General features: G+C 44.4%; 1 protein-coding gene across 1 annotated transcript in view; it reads left to right on the forward strand.

Moving 5' to 3' along the window:
* WDFY4 (WDFY family member 4) overlaps nucleotides 1-12,968 on the forward strand; it is a 307,568-nt gene that overhangs the window by 277,435 nt on the left and 17,165 nt on the right. The window contains exons 52-54 of the mRNA XM_081075021.1: nucleotides 2,852-3,005; nucleotides 5,407-5,498; nucleotides 11,967-12,179. Of these exons, the coding sequence (XP_080931147.1) occupies nucleotides 2,852-3,005; nucleotides 5,407-5,498; nucleotides 11,967-12,179 (459 nt within the window). The remainder of the gene's footprint in view (nucleotides 1-2,851; nucleotides 3,006-5,406; nucleotides 5,499-11,966; nucleotides 12,180-12,968) is intronic.

Raw genomic sequence — 12,968 nt, forward strand, 5'->3', positions numbered from 1 at the left:
GTGAAAAAACCCATTAATTTTGAAACAAATGTATGCAAATACATTTATTAATATAAGAAATAGGAAAATCAGTTATTGCTTCCTTTATAAATAATACAAGCTTAAGTTTTAAAGATATTACTTTTGCTAAAATGCATTAGACAGCCGTGAAAAAACAACATTTTTCTTTGTGGTAATATCTTTAACCAGATTTGTAGCACTAACAATATTTCCTATGTATATATTATTTTTATTTAATACAGGTAATCTTTTTATTACCAAATCATATTGTTTCTCAGGAGATTACCATCAGCACTCATAAAAGCTGCAAAAGGCCAATGGGACACGAGGCGGTATCAATCTCCTCCGGATATAAGGCTGGGCTACAGATTAAATATGCAAAGCTCTGAATATGTTTCAGTGAACGACGCGTTAGGTGCAGATTTATTTAGAAACATTCTCCCCCATTTTGTTTCCATTTCAATTTGAATCAGATAGTAGATGTCATATCTTAATTTCAAACAAGAGCAAAGTGACCTTGGAGAAAAGCCACATCTTTAAGCTGCCCATGTACTGTGTGTGGTTGTGACCCTATGGATAACTGGGTCTCTTGGAGTCGCTATCACAGTGCTGAGAGTGACCCGTGGATCTCACTGGATCCTCGAGTCTTCCTCCTAAAATTGACCAGCCCTCCACAATGCCCAGGTGCCCGCCTTGTGTGTGTGGCAGGGTCTCCCTTCTCAGAAAGAGCTGAGTGCCCGTGGCCCATACACAATTGATGAAGTTTGCCTAGGCCCAGAGGTTCCCTCAGTAAATGGGCACAAGGCCAAGCATGGCCTTTGGAGTTGCGACCATGGGTTTGATCCCAGTTCCACCACTCATTGCTTTGGGAAATCAATAAACTTTGAGGAGTTGGTTTTCTGGTCTGCAAAATGGAAGTATTTATTCTTTCCTAATGTACCTGCTAGGAGGACTGAGAGAGCATCTGTGTGCGTATAATGTGCTGACATAGAGTAATCTTGCCACGAGAAGGTTCTTGCCTTCTTTACCTTCCATACACCGCGCAGCTGCCCAAAGCTTCCTTAGGTAAATGCTGATGGGAAATCTCAGCCCTCTGAAAAGTGAAGGGAGCTGACGGGGACAAAGGAGGGACCAACATTCTGAGTTCAACCCTTTGTCCTTGGGCCACATGTGCACACTGCAGAAGATGACAGGAGGAAGGCAAGTCCTGGTTGAACAAAGGTCCAGCCTTCGTGGGGACAAGTAAGCAGTCGAATCCCAGGCAGGAAAGTGTTCCTGGGGTGTTCCTAAACTTAAGCAGACCCCAAGCCCAGTTTCACAAACTTTCCTGAAACCCCTGTGCCCTCAGTGTCTTTATTCCTCCATCTGCAACCTCTCAGCCTCCTCTGATCCCCAAGACCACTTGATGGATGAGAAGAGCAGGGAATCAAAAGGAAGAATTTGATCAATAATATTGTAATAAATATGTATGGTGTCAGAGGGATACTAGATATGTTGGGGTAAAAGATGGGAGGGGGGTCTAGGGGCAGTGTGAAAAAGGTGAAGGGATTAAGAAGTGCAAATTGATAGTTACAAAATAGTCATGGGGATGAAGGGTATAGCATAAGGAATACAGTCAGTAATATTGTAATAACTATATATGGTATCAGATGGGTGCTAGGTTTATTGGGGTGATCACTTCGTAAGTTATACAAATGTCTAATCACTGTTATACACCTGAAACGAATATACTATTGTATATCAACTGTAATTGAAAAATAAAACAATTATTTTAAAAAAACAAAACAAAAATAACAAACAAACAAAAATCTAAGCAAATGCAAAATGAAAAAAAAAGAAAGTATAGCATAAGGAATATAGTTAATAATATAGGAAGGAAGGAAGGAGAGGGAGGGAGGGAGGGAGGGAGGGAGGGAGGAAAGAGAGAGAGAGAGAGAGAGAGAGAGAGAGAGAGAGAGAGAGAGAGAGAGAGAGAGAAAGAAAGAAAGAAAGAAAGAAAGAAAGAAAGAAAGAAAGAAAGAAAGAAAGAAAGAAAGAAAGAAAGAAAGAAAGAAAAAGAAAGTCGCCTTACATCTAACCCATTCCAGATGAAGCTGCCGAGCTCAGGACTGCAATGAGCCACCTGTGGAGACGGGCCTGGAACCAAGGCTGGTCTTGGCTTATGCTACAGGTGTCTTGTCTTCATGACCGGCGTCCCATCCCTTGAAGGCTGGCATGCCTCCTGCTCTCCATCCTCAGGCCTTCTCTCTCCTCTCAAGGCTGCTATGTTCGATGTCACCGCACTTGGTTAGGTGGCCTGACTTAACCTGCTTTCCCTACCTCTGTTCCTGACGAAAGCCTTGCCATCTGTTCAGAATGCTCTGCCATCTTCTCCTTCACCAAGCTTGCTGACTCACCAGGGGTTCACTTCTCCAGGAAACTTCCGCTGACCCCCACGTAGAATGTCTGACCCACTCTTGGTCCTGTAGTTGGTTCATTGGATCCTGTCTTTGTGCCGAATTCAGAGCTGGCTTTCAGCAAATTTGGGGAATGGTCAGATGAATAACCGTGGTTTTCCTACCTCTGAGCTGGCCCCTGTATTACAGTTATTATTACTGTTCATGCCTCGTCTGTGGAAGCTCCCAGTACAAGGTTCCAAAGAAAGGCTGAGTGAACAGATACATGAAGAGACCATCACACACATGCACAAACTGATGAATGAATGTGTGTGTGGGAGTGAATGGAAAGTTCTGATGGTGGAACCAGTGCCTCGGCAGCAGAAAGGACAAATGGAGGCCCACACCAGCGGTGCCTGCATAGCCAGAGTTTTCACCACATGCAGCTGATCACGTTGGCCCCTTTTTCCTTGCAGGGTGGAAGCTTCGATGTAGCAGATAGAATGTTCCACAGCATGAAGAATGCATGGGAGTCAGCCTCCAGAGAGAACATGAGCGATGTCAGGGAGCTGACCCCAGAATTCTTCTACCTGCCCGAGTTCCTAACCAACTGCAATGCAGTAGAGTTTGGTGAGTGGAGGCCCGCACGAGGACAGCCTGGGCTGGGTGGTGCAGGGCTCTCTTTCCACAGTTTGGGACGAACTTTGTCAGTAACTTTGCTGAACAACTCAACAGGCATCTCACCAGACTGTGCAGTTGGTGGGAGGCCTCCACTGGGTGGCAGCACCCAAAGAAAAGGTGGGAGCTGAGGAAGGACCTGGGCTGGGGCTGCCAGAACTGTCTGAGCTACAGTCCCACCCATGACCCTTCCACTGCAGGTCCCCAGGCCTTAGTCTGTAGCGAAAGGTGGCCAAGGAGCAGCAGTAGCCCTTGCTAATAGCCAGGTCTGGCACTTCCCTACTGTGTGAACTTGGGCAAGCCCCTGACCCCTATGGCCCTGTTTTCCTCCACGTCATACAAACTGGTTAATCTGAACTCCATGGTCAGGACCCAGAGAAGCTGTGTCTCCCGGTACAAGTTGTGGGGTGGTGTCCAAGGGCAGCTGTAGGGGTACCCTGGTGGCTCCTCTTCTTTCTCCAGGCCCCACTCCAGGATGAGCCATGGCTTCTCTCTGACTGCTTTTATGGAGAACAAACATTTCAGGAGGCCCAGCAAGCAGGTCCCCTCGTGACTGTGGGAGTACCTTAGGAGCCTCTCCTGCCCAGGTCAGGGTGACTCATGGAGGGAGTGTGTGGTCAGAGCCTGGGGCAGGGCAGGGACAACCCTTCATCCAAGGCAGGGGAATGGAATCGCCTACCCTGTGGAAGACACTCATGATGCGTCACCAGCATAAACCTGGGGCCCCAGTGTCCCCCTTCCTGATGGTCCTTCTTCTTCCAAATAGTGCATTTGGGCATGCACCTCAAGCAAAGCCAAGTGCAGGCCTAGGGGACACGGGTGAGGGGTACTCAGCTGTTGTTCAGTGGTTTGTGGCCAAAATACTGTGGAGCTTTTAGAACGAGCCTGTGGCCAGAATCATGCCCAGCGAGTCTGATCCCATAGAACTTGGTGACCTTGATATGTTTAGGTTCTCAGATACTCACATGTATCAGAGATAAAAACGGACAATGCAAAGGTCAGTCCCCACGAAGTGTGGAGGGCCCAAAATAAGAGTAAGGGGACCAGGGATGGTAGAAGCCAAGGGAGGGTGGCTACCTGACCTGGGGTGAGGGGCGTGCAGGAGAGCTACCCACTCTGCCGTGGGCATGAAGGTGGGGCTCTGTGCAAAAGTGAGGAGGGGCTTAGTTGCAGAAATGGCTCACATGCTGAGGACTAGCTGTTCTCAGAGTAGTCAGGGAAACTGGTTATTGAACACCTAATGTGTGAAGGCAGTTGGGTCGGCACTGGGGACTTAGTTGTGTGTCCTTGGACAGATAGCCCTGAAGGGGTTCATATTCTGTACAGGGATGGCTCAAGGGAATGGAAAATATGCACAAATAAATAAGTGAAATATTGTCTGACGCTGAGAAGTCCTACAAGAAAAGAAGGTAGGAAAATGTTTCTAGAGGGAGTCAGAGGGTCTTGTGTTATTCTGATCCCCAGGAGGGACCTGCGTGAGGAGGTGACAGGTGAGCTGAGATTGAATGATGAGAAAGGCCAGGCCAGGAACAGCCCTGTAGACCAGAGAGAGGAGGGGAAGGTTTTAGTCCAGGTGTACCATGAAGGCTCTGGAGGACTTCATCAAGACTATAGCTAATGTTTGTTGAGGAACCCTCATATGCCAAGAATTGTCCTAAGCATGTTATGTGTACTTTGTCTTTTAATCCTTATTCCAGCCCTGGGAGGTAACAGGTGGGAAAAGTGAATCCCAAAGCCATTAAGCAACTTGCTCAAGATTGTACAGCTAATAGGAAGGAGAAAGACTCAGACTTGAATCCAGGCTTATCTTCTTAATGTCTGGGGAGCTCCCTCTGAAAACCTTATTGTCCTCCCTTTAAAAATGGAGATAAACTGCATAAACTATAGAGCTGAATGAAGATTCAGTAAGACACCATGTACCAAGTATCTAGCATAGAGCCCTGGCATAGTTCGGTGCTCCAGCTTTTATTGTTATCTCCTTCTTGTTTCAGGCTGTATAGAAAGCGCCTAGATGGGAAGGCATAGAGTGGTGGGAAGGAAGAAGTACAAACAATGATAACACTACAATCATTGTATGCAGCTTGCAAATCAAGCACAGACGCTGCCTGGGGAGCAAGGAGAGCCTTAGGGAGGGGTCAAAGGTTTAGAGACCAAGTAAGAATATTCCAGGCAGATGGAGGTGGGAACATTCGTGACAGAGGAGGCAGGGCGCAGTGTGACCTGTGTAGGACATAGCCACAGCCTGGTCTACATGGAATCAGCAGTCCTGCACAGCACAGAGCTACACCCCCTGGTTTCTAGCCCAGTTTGGGCCTTGTTTACCCAAAGCCCTTCTGTTTCTTACCCCACTCAGGCTGCATGCAGGACGGGACAGCACTGGGGGATGTGCAGCTTCCTCCCTGGGCTGATGAGGACCCTTGGAAATTCATCAGCTTGCACAGACAGGTGAGTTGAGCAGGGGCATGCCAAAGTCCTTGGAATCCTGAATTGAAGACCTCAGCATCCCCTCAATTTCCAGGGAGGCTTTTAGTGCAATTGGAGGGCTAGTGGTAAGCACTTCTGAGGCTTTTATGTCTAGAGAGCCCAGAGAAGGGGCTGGGCTCCACGCCCCACATTGGCAGGAAAAGCCTGGGATTCTGGGCTCTTTCAAGAGTTCCACTCGGTTTTGCCCTTATGCCAGTTTGTTGTGGGGCTCACTGCGGGAAGCAAATTCAGATTCTTGCTGGATGCCCCGGAGGGCCAGTCAGTGTGGTTAGCCAGCCTTATAGGTAGCCACCTATAAGCCACCCTCTGCCACACTGTCTAGCATAGTTCAGAGACCGGCTGGAGGCCCCTAGGGGTCTCCATTGGCCAAAGGATTTACCAGGACTGGGAAGGACTTGGCTTATTACCCAAAAAGGCAGATGTGGGTAGAGGGCAGAGGCCATTTTGGGACATACTTGTATATCTTGGATCAAATACCTGGGTTAGTATAAACACATCAAAATATGTTCAACATCGTTAGTCATCAGGGAAACATACATTAAAACCACAATGAGATGCTACTACACTCTCATAAGAGTAGCTAAAATTTAAAATACTGATAAAACCAAGAGTAAGCAAGGGCATGGAACAACCAGAATTTCCTCAAGCAAAATGGTGCAGCCACTTTGGAAAAAAACTTGGAGTTGAAGATGCATTTACCATATCACCCAGCAATTTTACTTGTAACTCTGCCCTAGATAAATGAAAATATGTCCACAGAACGTGTGTAAGATTTCATCAGTTGTATTCATACTAGTCAACAACTGAAAACCACCCAAATGTCCATCAACTGCTAAATGGGTAAATAAATGATACATGCATCCAATGGAATAGTACTTAACAATAAAAAGGAACAGATTACTAACACATGGAGCAACATGGATGACTCTCAAAAACATTATCCTAAGCAAAAGAAGCCAAAACCCAAAGCTACATACTACTGTGTTTCCCCGAAAATAAGACCTAGCCAAACAATCAGCTCTAATGCATCTTTTGGAACAAAAATTAATATAAGACCTGGTATTGTATTATATCATATCATATCATATCATATCATATCATATCATATCATATCATATCATATTATATTATATTAATTATATTATACCCGTTCTTATATTATAGTAAAATAAGACCGGGTCTTATATTAATTTATGCTCCAAAAGACGCATTGGAGCTGATAGTCTGGCTAGGTCTTATTTTCGGGGAAACACGGCATGCGATTCTATTTATGTGCCAGTCTGTAAAATGTAAAACTACAGGGACAGAAAGCAGGTCAGCGGTTGCTAAGATCTGGAGTAGTTCACTGGATGACAGCGAACGAACACAACAGAGCTTTCTGAGTCAACATGAATGTCCTATATCTTGATTATGGTGTGGGTTCATGACTGCATACATTTGTCAAAACACATTGAACTGTATGCACATTTTTAAAAGGTGAATTTTATTGTATGTAAATTATACCTAAAAAGAAAATCTGGGGCAGGCCTGACTACTAACAACAAAGCTGGGCCTTTTCTTCTGTTCTCCCTTTGCAAGGAGAAACTTCATGCCTGGTTTATCCTTGCCTTGCCTCTGGAAATTCAATAACATCACTCATCCTTCCCACAGTCTCCTGGTCTTGAGTACTAGGGCAAGAGATAACCTTGAGCTTCAGGTGGCAACACCTCTCCCCAGATGCTCTCAGAAAAGTTCTTCGCCTGGGGTGGGTGAGAAAGCTCATTCTACAGACATGACTGCAGATGCCAGTGATGTAGTGAGGAGCCAAATTGTATCTGTGAAAAAATGCCACAAAGGTTAGACATGTAGTGCCATGAAATATAGGTTAGTGATGTGATCCAGGGAAACTGGGTGGTGAGAACAGTGGGGAGAGCTCTTTTGGTGGCATGAAGACTGTATTGGAGTGGATTACGATGTTAATGACTGATGTCATTGAAAATATCAGAGTAAAAACCTCTGAAAATTTTCTACTCCATAAAAGCAATAAGAATAATGACAAAAATTGTCACAACAAACTTTTCAGAACTCTGGAAATTAACCAAAGGCTTGTAACAATCAGGGGAAGGTTCCTTCAAGAAAAAAGACTGAATCTTGGTAAGAACAGTGAGCTTTGTGGCGTTTTAACTTGCACTATTCCCATGTCTCCCCTCCAGCTCTGTAGTATACTTGAAAGACAAGAGCCTATAATTACAGAGAAAACCAACAGCCTGGCAATCATTGGAGGGGGGAGAATGGGGCTGGAGTTCCTTCAAAGACCCACACCCAGAGAACTCTCATTATTTGACATGTCTAGTGGTTCCCTGAAAGACCCCACTCAGAGCCTGTCTGCCCAGTGCAAATTGCCTTTTCTTCAGTGGCATTAATAAAAAACAATCAGAGACAATCATTTAGCACTGTGGTTGCTAGAGGCAGTAGATAATAATTGACAGATAATATTTTGGCTAACCACAGAGCTTAAAAGGAAAAACTAGGGAAAGAGATGTTTATAGGAGGCTTTGAAAAACTTCAAACTATTCCTGGGAACCCAGAAAGATACATATCTGTAGGGCTGTTTTTATGCACAAAGCTGTGCTCATACTCAAGAAAGACCTGAAAAAGCCCTAAGCTCTCAGTTCTGGCTGACATTGAGGCTCGATGCAAGCAGGATATAAAGTAAAGGCAGAGTTTTAAATTGCCTGGATGGACATTGAAATCATGCCCTAACATGCACAGAAAGCCCCTTGGCAAAAACTGGGAGACTTACTGATTTCAGGCATTTAAAGAAATGTTCATCCAATCATTAGCCCACCATTAAACTAACAGAGCAGAGACTTTAGTGGCCACATATAACAAACATTACAGACTTTATAGAACTAGTTCAGAAAAGTTACTAAACAAACAACCACAGCAAACAGCAACAATAGCAACAAACCCTGGACAAAGGGAAGAATCTGATTTCCAGAACTGCCACATCATAATATTTATAATGTCCAATTTTCCACAAAAATTATAAGGCATGCAAAGAAAAAGAAAGTATGGACCATACAAAGGTGGTGGGGAAACAGTCAATAAAAACTATACCTAAGAAACCTCAAATTTTGGACTTACTAAACAAATACTTTAAATCAATTATTGTAAATATGTTCAAAGAAATAAATAAAACCATGTTTAAAGAATTAAAGGATGGTATGATAATGATATCTTACCCATAGAGACTATCAATAAAGAGATAAAAATTGTAGAAATAAACCAAAATAGAAATTATGGAGCTGGAAAGTATATTAACTGAAATGAAAAATTCAGTAAAGGGAATTAATAGCAGGTTTGAGCAGGCAGAAGAGAGAATCAGCAAACTTGAAAGATAAATCAATTGAGATTATCAAGTTTGAGTCACAAAAAGAAAAATTGATGAAGAAAAATGAAAAGACCCTAGAGCCCTGTATGACAACAGCAAGCATATCAACATCCACATAAGAGAAGTACTAGAAGGAAAGGAGAGAGAGGAAGGGACAGAAAGAATAATTGAAGGAATAATATTTTTAAAATCCCAATTTGATGCAAAACATTAATGTATACATCCAAGACACTTAAGAAAATCTTAGAAGGATAAACTCAAATATATCTACATCCAGACACAACAAAATCAAACTGTCAAGAGATAAAGTCAATAGACGAATTTTGAAAGCAATAAAAGACAAGCAAGTCATCACCTAAAGTATATCTTCAATATATAGTTAATATTTTATCAGAAACCATGGAGGCCAGAAGGCAGTGGTATGACATACTCAAAGTCCTGAAAGACTGTCAACCATGAATTCTATATCCAGAAAAAATATCCCTCAGAACTGAAGAAAAAATTTATTAAGACATTCCCAGATAAATGAAACAGAAAATTTATCACCAGCATACCTGACCTATAGGAAATACTAAAGGGAGTTCTTCATCTTGAAATAAAAGGACACTAGACAGTAACTCAAATACATATATATATAAAAAATAAAGTAAGTGAATAATGATAAGGAAATGGAGATGGTGAGGATGGGTAACAAAAATTCTGATTGTGAAAGAGAGAATAGTACCTGGAGGAGATGTGAGGTTAAGGAAATATTATGGCTTTCTTTTTAAATTTTTCGTAAGCATATTTAAGAGACAGTGGGAAAGAGAAGTTGGATATAAGAGAAGGATTAATAAATTCTTAAGAAAGCTGGAATCCAAAGCAAAGGTAGAGGGTTAGCTTTTTGCAAGAGGTAGGACAGCTTCTTGACTTAAATAGGAGGAAAGAAGGTCAGGGAATGGCAGATGAAGGTAAGTTTATATGTGTTTTCAGGAAGATGTAGGAGCTCCTAATTGGCTTCTATTTTTCTCTGTAAAGTAGGAGGTATGGTCAACTGCTGAGAGTGGACAGTAGGAGAGGGTCAAAGTTGAGGAGAGTGCAGGAAATGTGAAAGTCATATGGAACAATTAAGTATGAGCTGTCCAAAAAAACATATTTAGGTGTTCTGGCAATACTCAGTGTCCATCTGAGATTGGTGACCAAAAATTATTGCATAATAAATTTTCCCCCTTGTGTAATATTCTCCAGGTCCTCTGGTATTGGCATAAAGACAGAAAATATTTGAGTTTTCTCAGAGTGCTGTGAAAAGACAGAAGTACACATGATTCAAAAACATAACAAGAGATATTGGCCATGGAGCTATTGAAATGATGACCCACTAAATCTAAGCTGGATCAGAGTGTGGCGAAAGACAGCAGAGTGTTCATAGGGGTGAGGTCCTGGAAGTACTAATAAGGTAGAAGAATAGAAGGGAGTAGGTAAAGAACCAGCAAGGTGAGGGTGGGGCTTTCACCAACTGAGATGTTGGAATGAATTATTTTGAAAATAGAGCAGTTATAGATACTACTGTGGGTTAAGGTGTGTCTGTGAGAGTAGGTGACTTTAGGTAGAATGGAGGCAAAAGTCATTGCAGAAGTGACGCTTAAGAAACTGAGACGTGAAAGACTAAAATCACTAAGGATGGTCATAGCAAATCTCGGGCTCTGCTCAGCAGAGACAGGTACCATCTCTCAGGTAAACTGGGCATCTAAACACTACATTTTCTCTTGCTCTTGTACATACTGCCAACCTGGGTGCCCTGATCTCAGCCAGCACCATCCATCTGGGCTGTGTCCATGAAGGATGGAGCATATTTGGACTCCGAGGCTAAATTCTTCCTGTTTCCTGTTAGATGTCACCTTTAGTTAGGGGCAGATGTTGCTGGCTCCCAGTGGGAGCTGTGTTCCTGAGAAGGGTGGCATTTAGGTCCCATTTAGAGTCTGCAAACTCAGAGCAAGTCTCTGTGGCTAAGTCTGGAACACCTCCTGCCTTCCTACCTGGGGACAGAGAGCCTGCATGTGGTCAAACTATCCCTCAAGGGCATCACACGTGCCCCTGAAGTGCATAGATGAAATGCCTTTGCCCACTGTATGGCCTAGACTGGACAGAGGGGCCCGTCAGGAGAGCTCACGTTGCCTGGGACTGAGCTGCACCTGAAAGGCAAGGTCTGTCCTCTCCCTTCCAGGGATTAGTTAGAAAGAGACCCCGACCCGGATGTCAGTAATTTCTAAGTGAAGTGAGATCTGCTCAGAGGGACTGGATGTCCCTGTGGAGTTCTGAGGCCTAAAAGTTGGGGGCTAGGATAGTAGTTTCAAAAAGCACCTGTGAGCCTGTCATCCCAGAAGTGGGGTACTCATACCTGCCAGCAAACGGTGGTACATGGGCAGAGACAACGAACAGAAAGTCCCAAGCCATGCCCGGTACTTAGTGGGTATCCAGTGTAATCGCCGTAGTTAATACTACATGGAGATCAGCCACACAGCTAATCTGCCCATGAACCTTCAGAGCTACAATTACTGTCCCTATTTTGCAGATAAAGAAACTGAAGAGCAGAGATATTAAGGAATGTAAGAGGCAGTGCTGGGGTCCAATCCTCTCCAGAGCATATTCTCTTAACTGCAACACTTAGTGTCTAAGCCCCTGACGTTCTCTGGTCAGAATCAGCTCTCCCCTCTTCCTATGCCAGATCTCAGCAAGGCCACAAGACTTCATTTTCAGTCTGGTCTCTTCCATTTAGCAATCACTCCCCACACCTGCATGACATAGATATTGGGATCCTCATGATTATTTTGTGGAGGGATGAGCTGGGTTAATGGGAATGGTCAGTTGTGTTGTGCCACTCACTGGAGGCAGGAATTGGGTGGTCCTTGGGTGGCCTACACATCTGCCCCGTCGGAGCTCACCAAGCACAGGGAAACATCCCTCGTGTCCTGTGCGGAGCCAGCATCCTGAACCACGTGCCGCTCCTGACCTGTGCAACGAGAACATGCGTCTCTGAGAGGCCTGCACTTTTCACGCTCTTTGGATTTTGGTTCCAGGCTTTGGAATGCGACTTTGTCAGTGCCAACCTCCACCACTGGATAGACCTCATTTTTGGGTACAAGCAGCAGGGACCAGCCGCAGTGGAGGCTGTGAATACCTTCCACCCCTACTTCTACGGCGACAAAATAGACCTCGGCAGTATCGGTGACCCCCTGATCAGAAACACCATCTTGGGATTTGTCAGCAACTTTGGCCAGGTGCCCAAACAGGTACAGCGTGCCGCGTCCTTTGTCTTCCTTTCTCAGCACAGTGTATGCAGTGTGAGCTCGGGAGGGAGGGAGTGAGGATATATTTCCCTGGGATGGGAGCAAGAAAGAGGGCTAGAGAGGCAGAATCATCTCTGATCACCTTCCTATGCCTTCATGTCAAGGCTTCACCCTCAGTTACCACATGATGCTGATAATGACGCCGTTAGGCGGTGACACCACTAATGATAAGGATAAAGGCTGCATTCATCTGTGCTGTAGATGACAGACACTGTGATAATCCACAGGAGTTCATTCTTTACATGTATCTCCCCTCTAGGGTTGTTGTGAAGCTCCAACGAGTTAAGACATCAAGGGCTCAGAAGTGCCTGAAATATGATTAGCACTCAACAAATGTTCGTTAGCAGTGTGATTACTTCATTGAGCCCTCTTATAAGCTCTGTGTATAGGAATTATTCTTTTACAGATGAGGAAACGGAGGCTCGGAGAGGCTAGATAAATAGTTTGCCTACTATTGCAGCATAAGCAGGTGAGAAGTCGAGCTCTAGCCCCAAGTGGCCGGCTCCAAAGCCCATGTCACATTACCACCGCTGTCAGAGCCTCTCAGTTCTGCCTCCTGGGCCCCCGGTGAAATGGCAGGGATCTCACATGAGCCTTTTTCTCCGCTGGCTCCATCCGCTATCAGGATAGTCGCGTGGCAATGTGACACCTTGACGAATGGTGTGCAGGGGAGGTAGGTATTTATTAATTGAGTATAGCCCTCTTGATCCTCACACTTTAGTGTAGAGAAGT

This window comes from Rhinolophus hipposideros (genome assembly GCF_964194185.1).
Source record: "Rhinolophus hipposideros genome assembly, chromosome: 15".
NCBI classification, from domain to species: Eukaryota; Metazoa; Chordata; class Mammalia; order Chiroptera; family Rhinolophidae; genus Rhinolophus; species Rhinolophus hipposideros.